Consider the following 16196-nt stretch of genomic DNA (forward strand, 5'->3'; position numbering starts at 1 on the left):
CAGGGTTAACCACATAAATTATTAATAATTATTTCCACTTTTCCCATTCACTAATCAAGCGGTTGCAACTCAAGGAAACTAGCCCTGCTCTAGACCAATGGGAAGACTGGAGACGATTTAATCTCATGTTTTATTAAAATATCATAATTTCTTTTCTTTTTTTTTTTTTTTTTGCTGTATCATATTGTTTTTATGGGGACAGTTTTTTTTATTGAATAATTGATTATATATATTTGTGGGGTACAGAATTGAATATCAATACATGTGTACAATATGTGGTGATCAAATTAGGATAATTGACTCATGTTTACAAAATGTAATCAATCAAGATATCATAACTTCTAAATATATTAGAGAGGAAAGACTACTCAACACTATGCCTTTTAGTTAAGAATGTTATCAACATTATATTAAAGATTGATGCACACAATCAACATTGATGAATTTTTTCTTTTATTCTTTTTTTCAGAACTCTATCAGCTATACTTATTTCTACCAGATATACGAGACATTTGCTATGAACCTTGTTCCCTAAAATCAAGGTGGATTTGTTACTCAGTGATGAGGACCATAGATGGATTCAGACTTTGAATTACTGAATCAGAATAGGTCTTTCTTTTCAAAAATAACTTCACATAAAAAGGGTACCATGCATTTTTTTCCTTTTTCAAGTTCCATATTATTAAATTTCCTGGTCATATTTGAACAATCATGTATTATCTGTGAGTGAATTTGATAATAATTTCTCTTTATTCTACTGGAATAATTGCTATACATTAGCATATAGTGAAGATATTTGATTCAATTTCAATTTTTTGCTAGGTACCCACTGGAGGTTTAGAAAAGCATAAATTGATCAACTTGTATTTACTGAGCATCTGCTATATGTCAGTATTAGGTATGAATGTGAGATATGACATCATATCACATGAGATATAGAATCATATCTAACATAAAACTACCAAAATTTTAAATCTGCAGAGCACTTTTTGGTTTGCTTACATAGCCGTGATCTCATTTGATCTATATTAAGGTTCCTGTTCTCAAAGCCTATGGATTTTGTTGGGGAGACCAAGTAAATATAAACAGAAAGGCAGTTAAACACACACCAGTGTTTTGATTATATAAGCCTGACAGGAACTCAGAGAAGAGACTGAAGGTGTGGGTGTAAGTGTTTGGGATTCATGGGTGTGAGGTAGGATTTGAGTTGGCCTTGTAGGATTTCTTTATTGCCAGAGAGAAAGCTTTGAAGGAAGCTATAATTAACAATGGGGTGAACTGACCCCTTCTTCTGAAACCAGTGTTGTCATATGTTCCTTCCAATACATTAATAGAACCATCATGACCCATTTATACAAAACACAAAATTCCTGTGTCCATGTGATGGGAGAAAGAGAAAGGAGAGGGCAAAAGAGGGGTAGGAGAGACAATTTATAATTTACTGAGGTAGGAAAATCTCATTAAAAAAAAAAGCCCCGGATGGAAGGGGAACACGTGCATGTATATGTGTGACTTACTATTGTCTGGGGTCTGATGTAGAACACTGGGGGCAAAATCCTGGGGTGCAAAGAATGAAAAGAGAGAACCTGCTTTTAAGTAACACTGGCTGAGGAAAGAACTAACAACTGTCCATAGACCAACTAAATGAACTGTGTTTCACAGTGTGGACCCAAACAATCTGAAATAAATAGATGCTTAACGAAATGTTGCTTTGCCTGGAGAGCCTGGATGTGGCAGATTTTACTATAATAACATTTGAGTTAATTTTTATATGTTGTATTTTGATCTTTGACTCTGAATAAATATTTTCTATGAGTAACTTCACCTTATGACTTCTACTTTAAGTGATTTCTATTAATGTTATATGCTGGCTGTTTGGGGTGTTAGGTCGGGGTTTGGTGAAGAAATATTTCTTTTTTCTCTTCTTTTAAAATTATAGCAGGTCTTTGCTGCCTCAGGGAACATGACTTGACTGAAGGCAATGTTATTATGTGATGCTGTAGTCTAAAGATAAAAATCAGAAACGTTCAGTGATTTATCTTCCTAGTTCCAGCATGCTAAGATCATTATTTCTCTTATTTGCATTGACATGCCAACCAATGGCATTAATCACCTTCAAAGATTTCCCTTGTTCTTGAAGTCTGCTGGGGTAGTTCAGTACCATTTCACAGAAACATTATACAATAAATCTGTAAAGTCTGCCAAAAAAATTTTGAGAATCTGAGATGGGGGCTGGGGCAGGGTGTGGTGGCACCAGAGAGGACAAGGGCAGAGACCAATGGAGGATCATGGGAAAACAAGAAGGGAAGAGATTTACTTGCATTTTGACATATAGGAGAGGTCCACAAAGAGAACGAGTTATCACAGTGTAGATTTAGGGAAGACAGAGGTGGTGGGGGCAGGGGAAGAGGGGTTTGGGGGGCAAAGTAAGGCAGAAGAAGAAGGAAGGAAGCTGTATGTGAGTAAACTGTTTGCTGTTCTTTATCTCAACGATGGGCCGAAATAGTTTTGCTGCTTTTTGTTTCCATTTGGAATGCCAGTCAGCAGGTTACAGAGAGCTTTGAAAACCTATGCGACATGCTTAAAACTTTAATGAGTTTGCTGGCCATTATAATGCCTAGGGATGGCCAGGGAGAGTTTTATGAAACCAAGCTGCTTAGAAGTATCTGGAAGCACTCAACCTCATTTGAATAATAAGTACATATTTCATAAAAATGCCCCAAAGAGAATAGGGGCAAAATGACCTTAAGATTCACCATAAGAATCCCCAAATTCCTAAATTTGCCAAAGATCTCTTGGCTTGGAGAGTGCTTATTTTGTTTTATGTGACTAATTAATTTATTTTAAACCATGAATGAAAGGTTAGTTTTCATATACCTTATCCCAAATAAATGTTTTTCTTGGACATGTCTTCAGCTTTTTTCTTATTCTTTAGGCACTTTCTATTATTGCTCCATGCTGGCCAGGGTATTGAGAGGAAACCTTTTATTGTCCTCTTTGTTATTATCTGTAAATACCCCACCTCCTAGTAATATGTTCATGCCACCAGGATGCACCTAGCCATGTGTGAAGAAATAGAATTTTTTAGAGAGAACTCCTTATTAGCAGAAGATCTCAATCCTATTTCATGGAGAAAAGACATGCCATTCTACTAGGTCTCTCTTGACCTTCTACCATCTAATCTATAGATTCTTCTGCATGTCTGTTTATCATTTTATTCATCTCTCCTCTCATAATCCTGTCTCATACCTAAGATGAATCCTTCTGTATAGTTTCTGGATTCCATCTCCCCCTTTGCCCTCCCAGAGATCATTCATGTCTTTTTCTCTCCTGTATTTTCACCCTCTTCCTTTTCACTGGATTCTTTCCATTGGTATTTAAACACAGTCAAATCTCTCACATGCTCAGCAGTAACAAAAACAGCCTCCAAAGCAGCAAAAAACACATGCACAAAACCCAAACCCTCAGACCCCTCCCTCAACCCTATGTCCACTTCTTTCCCATCTTTGCTTTTTCTCTTTTGTAGACAAATTCCTAGACTCGGTTGTCCAGACTTGCTGTCTCTGCTTCCTATGCTTTCCTCATCCCACTACGATGTGGCTTCTGTCCCCAGCCTTTGTTCTCTTCCAACATTTCCCGTTTTAGAGAACGGTGGTGGCATCCACCGAGTTGCACACGCCTGAAGCCTGAAAATTAATCTGACTTCTCCCACTTTCTTCACCTTCCCATGTAAAATGAATCACCTGGTTCTATTGATTTGGTCAATAAATCTTTCAAATGAATCCACCCACTTCTTTCCATCCCCATTGGCCCTCCCTAATTTGGGAAGATATTATTTGTCTTTCTGTGTGAAGGTGATGGGCTGGCCTATGTGTGTGGCAGCATGATGAAGTCATAAATACTTAGGTGTGTTGGGGACTGCGTAGGCAAAAGATCTAGTCCCTGGAGAGTTCCTTGTTTTCTATTTGGAATGGTGACATCTGCATCTCTCAGCTGGTTCCCTTTCACCTCCCTGGCATTTTCCTCTGATTTGTGGGGGACACCACTGTTGCTCCTAGAAGCTCTGAGCTCACAACTGTGATTTTGGCTCTGTGGTTGGGTACTGGCCCTGACCCTTACTAGCTGTAGGATGAGCTTGAGCAGATCATCAACTCTCTTGACTCTTAATTTCCTTATCTTTAAAATAAATGGCTTCCTCTAGACTGGTAGGTCTCAACCCTGGCTGTACATTACAATCACCTGGGGAGCTTTTCAAACTCCCAGTGCCCTGGCTGGACCTTAGACCAATGATATCAGCATCCCAATGCCCAGGCCTCAGGATTTTAAAATTTTATTTTATAATTTTAAAAAAAAAATTTTGTCAGGATTTTAAAAAGTCCTCCCAAAGATCCCAAATGTGCAGACAAGGTTGAGAACCAGTGACTTACTGGGACCTTTAAGGGACTTTAAGTGTCCTTCACTCTTCCATTATTTCATGTCTTTATTGTGCCCCAATCTCAAGTTGAGGTTTCTCTTCTTTCACTGTTTCTACTGAGTTGGGAAGAAATAACTGTGAAGCTCGCCCCGCCCCCTTCCATCTGCTGTTTGTTCTTATTTACATACGATGGAACCCAGCCCGCTGATTTACCGCTAGGGTTCCCTTACAACTGTTACTGAACTGAAAACATAGCTGAAAACTTATTAAACAGAAAAAAATTATTTTGAGTTTCATGCCGACAATTCGTTATAGAACCAAGGAAACATTTAAACTTCTTTCCTTATAGGATTAATGTTAAAAATTGATTCACAATCCTATAATCTCAAATGAAAAATTTAATTCTGGGGCCAAACCCAGTATTTCTGCTTTCTCGGGTGTCCCATTAAGAAAGCCAAAGCACCTGTGCAGGAGAATGGGATTTCAAGGGGTTTACAACACCCATAACCAAGTGAGGCATGTGGGTCCCTGAAGTTAAGTGTGAGCATCTCTTTTCCTCCAGTCCTCTCCGCTGGTCCACAGACGCTGGCAGCCAAGCAGGGGCAAACACCTGCTCAATGCGGGTGCGGCCTCACTGATTCAACGCTTTGGAACAGTCTTTCTGAAGGTGCTCTTTCTGTAGCAGCCCCCTTTAGACCTACCATTATAGCTTTGAAATAACACGAAACTTTCCTGAGCTGCGAGGGAGTGGAGAGAATAGGAAGATGACAGAGAACAGCCAAGCACTTGGTTTAACCAGTGGAATGAAATTTGGAAAGAACTGGGCTCCTGATATAAGTCTCACTCGTGCTAATGAAGTGTCCTTTAGGGTGCTGGCTCTCCCTGCCTGTTTCTCTGTTAACAGCATCTCTCTTGACTGTTCCTTCACTTTCTTCTGCAGTACGTCTCTGAAATAAACAGCCCTTGCCTTTGCTTGTCTCTCTCAGGCCCATTAAAGTTAGTTGCTACCTTGATAAGGATGGACTAATTTAGCAGCTACAGACAGGTAAGTTCTTAGTCATTAGTTATGGAGAATTTCCTTTTCCATATAATCCTTTTACAGCAGGGCCATCAAATTATTCTCATGGAAAGAAATGGTTAGTTATCTTTTAGTGATGGGAAAAAAGGGCATTTTCCTGGGAAAAGTAATGTTGCCAGAGCATGGGTCGAGCTAAGTGACCTCTTTCTCACCATGTTGGGCATTAAACTATTTCTCAAGCAAGCTGATTTTGGCCCAGAAAATCTTACCTGAAGCTTCTTGGCTCTGACACTGCCTCCTTGGGTATTTTCTTGTAGATGGAGGAATTGATTGAAGGTGTTCGCTGGGCCTTTATTGACATGCTGGAGAAAGAAAATGAGTGGATGGATGCAGGGACAAAAAGAAAAGCCACAGAAAAGGTAAGAAGCTCTTTTGTTGAAAAAAAATACGACTTTTGGTTTAATGGATTTTCATGCTTGACATTGACTGTGTAGTTGATTTTTATATTGACTGAGCTGTTGACTCTGAACGACCTGAGAGTTAGGTGTCTGCTTTTGGATGAATACATAGATTTCATCACCAGGAGGTAAGAGAAAATAAGATCTGACTTTTTCGTTTTGTAACTGCATTTTCAAACACCTTGTAATTCAGCCATTCCTTCTCTCCTGATTGCTTTCTGTAAGAGCATGGACATATTGCTTGCTACCTAGTGAATTTTGCCATAAACCATCATTGGAAATAGCAGAATGCAGAGCAGTGGGGAGCCATAGGGAGCAGCTGGCAGAAGAGCCCTCAAGATGCATAGACGAAGAAAAACCTGTTTTAGCCATGTGCACTTCTGCTCTGTGCATGATGTGTGCAAATGTCCTGGGGAAATTCCTCTCCTGTAACCAAGTAGATCTACTTCCTAACCCATCTTTTTGCACAAATGATCCAAATAGCATCCTTGTATACTGCAGACCAGTGGCAGATCATTGTGTAGGAATACAAACATATTTCCTAATAGAAGTGGACACTTGCTGGGCTTTGTCAAATCTTCTGATACTATGCAACAAGATAAGGGAATAAATGAGAAAAATATCAGTCATGCAGCTTAAAAACAGAATGGATCCACTTTGAGTTCTTGGTATTCTGATGGAGCTGGAGCTCAAGTGAGTAGGGCACACTTGCTACATTCTTTATGGATATAGCTGGGAGGCTCTGAACTTAGGAGCATTTGTTCTTTAGAGAGGTGTTTTTGAAAACTTCTTGATGATAATAACCACCCAGGGTGCCTGGATACTCTATAGCTTTCTGGGCCCCTCTCCAGCAAGGTCTGGTTTAGTGGATCAAGGGTACAGTCTGAACATCTGAGATTTCAGCCAGTCCCCTGGGTGATTTAACAGTCATTAAGCAGGCCCGGGAAACACTGCTTAAGGTCATACTGAGTCATACTGAGCACATATACTTTTGTCTTATGGTCAAGAAACAAAGAGGGCAACATTCTGGGAATGCTTAGCCTTGTTGAAATGAGAACGTGCAGAGGTTTAGCAAGGATTTTTTCTAGAGCTTTAATACTCCCGAGATGGATAAACATTGCCTTAGATATTTTTGTCAATAGATGCGAAAAGGCTGTTCAGTGTTTATGCTGAAGAAAGAACTTGGGTGGTGGATGAGGGGGGGTAGTGTTGGATGAAGACAAAGGGTAAGTTTGATTATTTTTCCCTTGAAAATCTGTCAAAGCTGTCTTAAGTCATGTAAGACACAGTTAATGAATGCAAGAGCACGTGGGCTGTGATGGGAAGCTCTCCAGATGGTAGACAAAACTTTCAACACCAACATATTGTTTTTTGAAGGGTTCATTTATTTGTTGAGCTAGCTTGCAATATCCGGAACACAATGTCTTTTTTTTTTTTTTTTTTTTTTTTTAGTGGCTGGCCCATAGAGGGATCTGAACCCTTGACCTTGGTGTCACAACATCTTGCTCTAACCAACCAGAATGTGTCTTGAACTGTACAGTTGAGCTCAGTGTATTAAGGGCTCTTTATTCTAGCCTGGCCCCTTGTGGACAGAGGGTGTATGTGTATGAATTAGTACAGGGCCACCTGTACGGAGGGTGGGGTGGGATGTGAGTGTGTGTGTGTGTGTGTGTTATGAATGGGTGGATACAAGGGTAATGTTCCGGGAACTGCAGTCAGTACTTTGAGAAGTATGGATCGCAATTGCCTCAAGGAGATCTTTCAAGTTGAGTAAGGGAGTAGGTGCCTTACAGTTGGGCCTTCTAGGCAAGTGGCCTATGGGTCCTTCTTGAAGGAAGACTATTCTCAGTCCTTCTGATATTAGACATGTTCCTGTTTGCCCCCCAAGTTGCTTTCCAGTCTGTATTTTCTTTCAATGAGAGCTGTCAGTTTTTATTCTAAAAGTACTCTTTGAACACTCTACTTTCTTTGAGCTGAGTTCAACCTGCCAGGAACTCTGCTAGTTCCATGACAGGTACGAATATCAAAGGCAATTGTCCTACTGGATCTCACCAGGTTTCCTGAATATATCATGTATTTCAGAGTTCAGAGTAGTTCCTCTAATGAAAGGCAAGAAAGAGAGATGTTGTCCAAGAATTTCCAGCAGTCCTTGTAGGCGGGTCTGGCCCTGGACCCCAGAAGGTGTAGATTTTCTCTTCTAAAATTAAATTAACATGCAGTCCTGGAAATGACCTCTGGGTGGCGCTTGCAGTACTCACAAAGAACCCAGGTAGCTGAAGATTTTATGCAGCTTTGTACTCTGGGGTTGTTTTTGAAAAATTATTTTTTTTCTTGCCCTTTTTCTCTGCTGTCCTCAATTTGATTGCCTTTTAATAGTCAACAAGAAAGGAGAGGCTCTGCCTAATAATTCCTTGAATCTTAGATGAAAATCTCTGACTATCTTAGGGCTTTATCTTTCTGATATTGAGTAGCCCCAGCATTAAGAAAGGATTTGCCTGCATTTGAAGTGGAGGTGAATAATTTGCCTGCTCTTCCTGTTATGACTTGGCACTGTTCTTTGGGCATGTGTTGTATGCGGTATATCACCCAGGCGGAAGATTTCTCATCAATAATAGTGCCCACACTGGGCCAATGCTGAGTCACTTGGCAACCCATTGGGAAAACTGGAAGAACGTTCTGATTTGCAAGGGGGAGAAGCTTTCTTTTCTCTCACCATGAAGCTCTGGACTGCAGCTAATTACAGCTTCTCCTAAGAGGTGTCGACCTCAGCATTCTGTAGTGACCAACTGCCTGAACTGGGCGGGTCTGATACCTGCAGTGATCTGAGGCCTAACACCCTGGCTTTTGTGGCAGTGATCCTCTCAAAATGAAGTTGTGTGGATGTGTCTTTGTTGTGCTCTTCACTAGGGGCAGTGACTGTAAAATCACTGTAAAAGATAATTGAGGGGGCCTCTGCTCCCATGAAGGGTAAATTTGCTATCTCTGTCTCCCTGTCTTTTCCTGCTCATCTCTTATGGGGTCATGAGTAGTTTTTGTGTTGTAAAACCAATGGTGTAGGTTTCAAGTGGAAATTTAGTATTGTGAAATAAGCACCAATTTTTGTTTAGGATTCTGTGTTCCCTGCAAGCATGTGCTCTTATTGTAAACAAATAGCAAAGGACAGGAGGCCTGCTACTTTTGTGGTTATCATGGCTGTTGAATGAGTGTAAGGCAATAAAAGAATGATTTTGGGGGTGTCTTCTGGTGGATTTGCCATTTCAGGAGCTGAAGAGAAGGATCTCAAGGTCACTCCATAATAATTCTGAGGCTTGGCAGGAGAGGGACTTGGCACCGTCTTCGGCTGCCCTGGTCAGTTCTGTGTCAAATCAGGAGGAGCAGCTTCCTCAACTTTGCTCATCCCCAGCTGGATTTGATTATGTAGCAGAATGCTGGATCCCTTCTGAAATGTTTGTGTTCTTTGCCCCTGGGACCTAAGCTTGTTAGGCCACACCTAGAGAAAAATATAGTAGGATGGAACTCACAGGGAGGTAGCATCCCAAGGATGCTGTGAGGGAGTGGCCTTAAACTTGACCACTGCAGGTGCAGAGTCCTGACTCCACAGGCATACGACTCTCATACACAGGCTTTGAGTGGGGTGGGAAGAATTGTCTTGCACAAGGCAAAACAGAGGTATAGCTTATGTCTTTGGCCTTGTCACTAAGGTCTGCCAATTGTAGGTACTGAACTCCCCCAGGTGTGCAGTCTGTGCCTCCTGTCAGTGTCCTGCTCACATTCCAAGCTGGTGGTTCTCAGGGTGTGGTTCCAGACTGGTTGGACCAGCACCTGGGATCTTGAGAGAGAAGCAAGTGCTTGGATCCATGCACCGCCCCCCCCCCCAACCTTCTGAGCTCTGGAGGTAGTGCTCAGCGATCTGTGTTTTACCAAGCCACCAGGTGGTTCCGATGCAAGCTAAAGTTTGGGAACCACTACTGGTGTCCTTACCACACCACTGTACACCTGTCTGACTTCCAACTGCAGACTACTGCCTTTTTCTGGAGAGCTTTCTCTACCTGCTGGAGCCTGCTTTGCCACTCGCATAGGGGGCCCAGAGGGCAGGGGAATCAACACACCCTTCTCAGCAGCTCTTACCCGACAATTGATGGGAGCTGCTGTGTGCGTGCCCTGCGGGGTATGTTCTACAGAGGCACCCAAGCTTCTCCTGTGGCCTCGAGCTGCTGAATGATAAGATACCCTTTGTTGGCTGCCTGCTTTTCTCCTCTCACTTCCCCATTCCCCTTGCTATGTTTCTTTCACCTCCCAAATAAACTGCTTGCTCTTGAATCCTTGTCTTAGGGTCTCCAACTGGGAGAGCTCCAACTAGGACACAGGCCCAGGGGTAAGCACTCTTCCCACGCTTCCCCGCCTTTACGGTGACAACACACTACACAGCAAACTCAATTCCACAGACATTGCCAGCAGGTGCCAGGACAGGAGCTGTGGGTTCCCATACAGAGATGATTAGCTGCAGTCCCTTTTCTGCAGGGGCCTTCACACTCCTAGGGAGAGCACAGGAGTGCTGTGGGTGCCGGGAGATACCAGAAGAGTGTTAGTTAACGTGATGGATTCACAGAGTGGTCCCAGGAGTCTAGGGGAGACTTCCAAGGAGCCCAAACACACTGCAGGGGCAGGGGCGCATCTTCCTTTGGGAGTGCCCACTCCGCGCCTTCCTCCCTTCCTCTGTCCCCAGACCCCAACACTGCCCGTGTCCTTGCAGCCTGTGGGCAAGGCTTCCTCTTGGCTCTTACTTGCGAATCCCAACTCTGCATCCAGCTGTCACTTTACCTGGGTACCTTCACTCCTGCTTCATCTCATATATTTATTTTCAATTGTTTTGTAGAAGAAAAGAAAGGAAGGGCTTTAGTGAAACTGGCCTTTCCTGTTACAGATTCCAGGATATTTGCATAACTGCTCAAGAATACAGTCACCCTGCTTCCTGCCAGTGCTCACCAGGGACACCGAGGGACAAGACAGCCTATGAACCACTCACTCTAGCTTCCTCCCCTTCTCTGGCTCTCTCCCTCCCTCACTTGCACCCGCTCTCTGGCATGTCTCTCAGTCTCTCTGTCACACGCATACAGGCCAAGAAGGTGGCCTTCATTCTTGAACCTCCTTTCCCTCACTGGCCTCAACAGAAGCACAGTACAGAGGTTAGGAGTACGGACTGGAGAAAAACTACCTAGTTCATAGCCAGCTTCTACCCCTCATTAGCTGTATGACCATGTGGAAATGACTTAACCTCTCCCACCCTCAGTTTTCACATCTGTAAAATGGGTAGAATAGTACGTACCTCAGAGACTTGTTATGAGGATTGAAAGGTTCATTGTACCTCGAGTACTTTGAAGACTGCCTGGAGCATGAGGAAGGCTCTCCAAGCTTTCAGTGGTTTCTCCCAAAATGCTGTCCCATGGGAGGGGGAGGCTTTGGCTGGACTGGCTGGTGAGGGGGCGGAGAAGGGAAGTGAAGTTCAGTTTGTGTGTCTGTGGTCCCTGAGATGCTCTGATGCTCCATGTTACAACACTGCCCCCATTCCCATCCACCCCCAGGTCGGTATAGCTGTGCGAAGCCCCTGCTGAGAGGGTCATGGACGTACATTGCTTTTCTCTGTGCATTTTGGATTTCCTGGGTTTGACCAAATTCAGTATTGTCTTTGTGATCTATACTTTAAACACAAAAGCAGACATCTGATATAAGTAGGAGTTGGATGTATATATGTATTTATCAAAAGCACGATATACCTACTATCTTATTAGTCTTATTGGGGTGAGTTTAATGGAGTTACCATGTTTTAGAGCCTCACATAAATGTCGTTTTGGGGGATGCTTTAGGTCATTCATTCTCACATCTGAGCATACATCGGCACCATCTGGAGGGCTTGTTAAAACACCAGTTGTCAGCCCCACTCCCAGAATTTCTGATGCAGCAGGGCTGAGGTGGGGCCTGGAGATGTGCATTTCTGAAAAGTTCTCAGGTGATGCTGATGCTGTTGGTCTGGGCGGACACTTTGAAAACTCTAGGTGGTTCCAGGTAAAAATTCCCTTACACTGAGGCTGTGTTAATAGAACTGGCTAATGTTTATTAAGTGATTACCTTGTCTTACTTCTTACAGGAGTCCCCTTTTCACCATGTCTCACAGGTGGGTGCCCTGGGTGAGCACTGGGACACTCAGAACCCAGCCAGGCCACCTGCTCCATTGTTGCTCCATCTGCTAAAAAGCCCTTCTTGATAGACATCCAAAGGCTTAGTCACTTCCGCCTCTTGGTTCCTCATCTGTCCCCAGGAACTACGCAGAATAAGTCTTCCACATAAAAGACATTCCAATACTCGAAGATGTTTAAATGGTTTTCTAGGTCAGATGAAATGTCTCTAGTGTTCCTCACCTTAAATTATTGAACATTATATGCCAGACAAGGTGTTCTAAATGCTGTACAAATATTAACTACCTCAGTGCCATAATATCTGTGAGGTAGGTACAATTATTTCCTTTTACAGATGAGAAAACTGAAGCAAAGAGAGGACAAGCAAGCTTGCCCAAGGTCACACAGTCTGGGTTCACAATCCGTGCTTTTACCCACAATGCCAGTGGGTCTCAAAGTGCAGTCCCCGGCCAGCAGCATCAGCATCACCTAGGACTAGCTAGAAATGCAGATTCTTGGCCCCACCCAAGATCTGTAGAATCGGAAACTCTGGGAGTGGACCCAAAAGTCTGCATTTTAATAAGTCCTCCAGGAGCTTCTGACGCAGCTGAAGTGTGAGAACCAGTGCTCTCTGCTGTAGGGCTGATGCTTCATTCTGCTGGCTGCTCTCCAGTTTTCAACATCTTCTTTTAAAGATCAAGTTCAAGGCTGAACACAATATTCTAGATATAGTCCAACTCACACAGCACAATGGGAATATTAGTACTGCCTTTGTTTTGCACACAAATTATATTAAGAAATCTGAAGTTTATATTATGGCCATCTTTTCCCTTCAGCCATGTCGCTGTTGGCTTCTGACAAATTTACAGTCAATTAATTTCTAGGTTGTTTTTTCTTTTTTTAAATCCCACAGGAACTGTTGTTAAGCCCTGTTGCTCCAGTCCTGAACTTGGCTTTTTAAAAAAACCTTCATTCCAGAAATTCACATTTATTTTTATTAAAATCCATTTAGTTGTTTTGGTTCACAGCTCTGGCTTTTACAAAATATATTTTTGGATCTTCTCCGTGTTTATTATTTTGGTTATAAAAATCTCTCCTCATTAAAGAAAATTTGGAAAGTAAAGTACAAAAGTAGAAAAAAAGAAATTGTTGCTACTTCTGTCACCCAAACATAACCACTGCTAACATTTTGATGTATTACTTTGAATCTTTTCCCTATAGATAGGCTTTAAAAGCCATTCTTGAATAATGCCGTGCGTATAAATATAAATTTGATTCCTTCTTTTTTTCTCTTAACATCCATATTATAAGTATTTCTCCTATTATTACATAATATTCACTATTACTACTTATTCTTTCAGTGGTTGTATAGGAGATTACTTAAACATTTCTTTGCAGTTGGATATTTAGGTTTTGCGATTATAGATATCACCATGATGAACACCTTTGGCAGAATGTTTTTCCCCCAAATTTAGCACTCAGATGACCTTTAAAAATCTCGTCGGTCATTCAGTATATCAACTACTGTTTTTACCTCTATATCATTTATAATTTGATAAATTTGCTTTTTGGTTTTATTGTTTTTCTGAGTTGTTAATAAGCATGCTCATGAAATGGAACTGGAATCGGTCCATTTGCTGATCCTTTGGAGACTCCCTTCCAGATTCATTATTGAACAAAAATATTCATGGAAAACTGCTCTGTGGCAGGTCTTTTGTTAGGTGCTAATCAATTCACTAACCAATAGATTTTTAGTCCAGTTGTTCTACTTCGGACAAACTACATGGAAATAATTTTGCCTGCAAGGAGATCATGAGATATTTAGCAATGGCTTGATATAATCCAGTTATGCTGTATTTGGGGCATTCCTTGATTTACTAATCTATTGCTTTATTTTAAAAGTGGTAACCTGAGGAAATGAACAAACCTTCACTGGGTTCCCATACTTTCTAAGGTCCTGTGTTATTGTCAGTGCAGATTACATCATTCCATGGGGTACAGCCAGCTGTGCAGACAACCAAACCAGAAATCTCGATCGTCTCTCAAAGCCAACTTGTAAGCACAAATCCTGTTGATTCATTCTCCCAAACAGCTTTCCAATATATACCATTTCGGTATTAGTTCTTCTCCCCCTTAGATTCTCATCCTTAATTGTTTTTTTATTGAGGTGAAATCCACATAATATAAAACTAACCATTTTAAAGTGAACAATTCAATGGCATTTAGAACATTCACAATGTTGTGTGACCTCTGTCTAGTTCCAGGACATTTCATCACCCCAAGAGGAAATTTGTACCCATTAGGCAGCCACTCCCCAATTTTTCCCACCCCCAGCCCCTGGCAACCAGCAATCTGTTTTCCATCTCCATGGATTCACATATTCAGGATATTGCCTATAAATGGAATCATACGATATAAGACCTTTTGTGCCTGGCTCATGTTTTCAAGGTTCATACATTTTGTAGCATGTGTCTTCTCATCCTTTTTAATCTATTTCTCCATTTATAGTGTTGGAAAAAGAATAACAAAATAAACCCTTCTAGCATTTCTAATAGAAGGTCTTTCCTGTCTTCTATGAACTTTTTGAAATAGCATCATGGTGTTTACTCATAGCTGAAAAACTACGCCCCAAATATAGATTACTCAATTGCAGTGACCCCTGCAATTGTAAAGGGAGAACTATGTCTGGTTGGATTCTTTTTGTATTCTCAGAACCTAACCTAACGTGGACCTGGCACTCCATTCTTTGGCCACTGGGCAGACCTTAGTAAGACCCATGGGTCCACCAAACACTAGCTATGGGACCTTAGGCAAAATGCATATTTTTGGAGGCTTCAGTTTCTTTACCCCTGAAATGGGAACAAATATACTACCATTTTTACTGAGTGTTTGGGAGGATTAAACAAATAATGTATGTACAGTGGCTAGCAGAAAGTAAATGCTCAGTATTAGTAAGATGACATGTGCATTTTTTCCAAGTTTCTTCTTATTTCCTCCTTACCAAATAATGTAATGCTCCATTACAGTCTCCTAAAATTGGGAGTGGAAAGGTGTTGCCAATAATTTTTTTTGAGGTGGAGGTACAAAATGGAATATTACTAACTTTGACTTTGTTTCATATTTTATTTTATTTATTTATTTTGCCTTTTTATTTTCGTGACCGGCACTCAGCCAGTGAGTGCACCGGCCATTTATATAGGATTCGAACCTGCAACGGGGAGCGTCGCTGGGCTCCCAGCGCCGTGCTCTCCCGAGTGTGCCACGGGCTCGGCCCGACTTTGTTTCATATTTTAAAACATTTTTTAGATGTGGGGAAAGGGAAACCCTCCTACACTGTTGGTGGGACTGTAAATTAGTACAGCCATTATGGAAAACAGTATGGAGGTTTCTCAAACAACTACAGATAGATCTTCCATACAACCCAGCAATCCCACTGCTGGGTATATAGCCAAAGGAATGGAAATCACCATGTTGAAGTGATACCTGCACTCCCATGTTCATCGCAACTCTATTTACAGTAGCCAAAATATGGAACCAACCTTAGGGTCCATCGATGGATGACTGGATGAGGAAAATGTGGCATGTATACACAATGGAATACTACACTGCCATAAAAAAGAATCAAATTCTGCCATTTGAAGCAACATGGATGAGCCTGGAGAAAATTATGTTAAGTGAAATAAGCCAGACTAGGAAAGATAAATACCGCATGTCCTCACTCATCAGTAGTTGCTAAGAAATAAGGAAAGAAAAGACCACAATAATTCATTGACCATTCAGAAGGAGAGAACAAACTAAGGATACTAGAGATGAGGGTGGAGGGAGGGGGGTTGTGGAGTGATTGGCTGGTTAAGGGCCATAAAGAATAATTACGATTTGTAATAATGAATATGCTAATGATAATGGGAAAAAACATTTTTTATGGAAATTAAAATATACCCCAAACTGTACATGACAAACCCCCATGTCCTCACCACCCAGACTCAACTGTTAGTGATATTTCACCATTCTGATTTTGTCTGCTTCCCACCCCCACCTGTTTTTATGCTTGAGCATTTTAAAGCTAATTCCATCCTTGATAATATAGAAATCATTTTACTATAAATATTTCATTATGTATCTCCAAAAGATAA

At 41.5% G+C, this 16196-nt stretch overlaps 1 protein-coding gene across 2 annotated transcripts in view; it reads left to right on the forward strand.

Annotated features, from left to right (window-relative positions):
- Nucleotides 1-16196, forward strand: part of PHEX (phosphate regulating endopeptidase X-linked) — a 209821-nt gene that overhangs the window by 82235 nt on the left and 111390 nt on the right. For both annotated transcript variants that reach the window (XM_063084023.1, XM_063084024.1), the window contains exon 12: nucleotides 5750-5851. In XM_063084023.1, the coding sequence (XP_062940093.1) occupies nucleotides 5750-5851 (102 nt within the window). The remainder of the gene's footprint in view (nucleotides 1-5749; nucleotides 5852-16196) is intronic.

This window comes from Cynocephalus volans, chromosome X, assembly GCF_027409185.1.
Source record: "Cynocephalus volans isolate mCynVol1 chromosome X, mCynVol1.pri, whole genome shotgun sequence".
Lineage (NCBI taxonomy): Eukaryota > Metazoa > Chordata > Mammalia > Dermoptera > Cynocephalidae > Cynocephalus > Cynocephalus volans.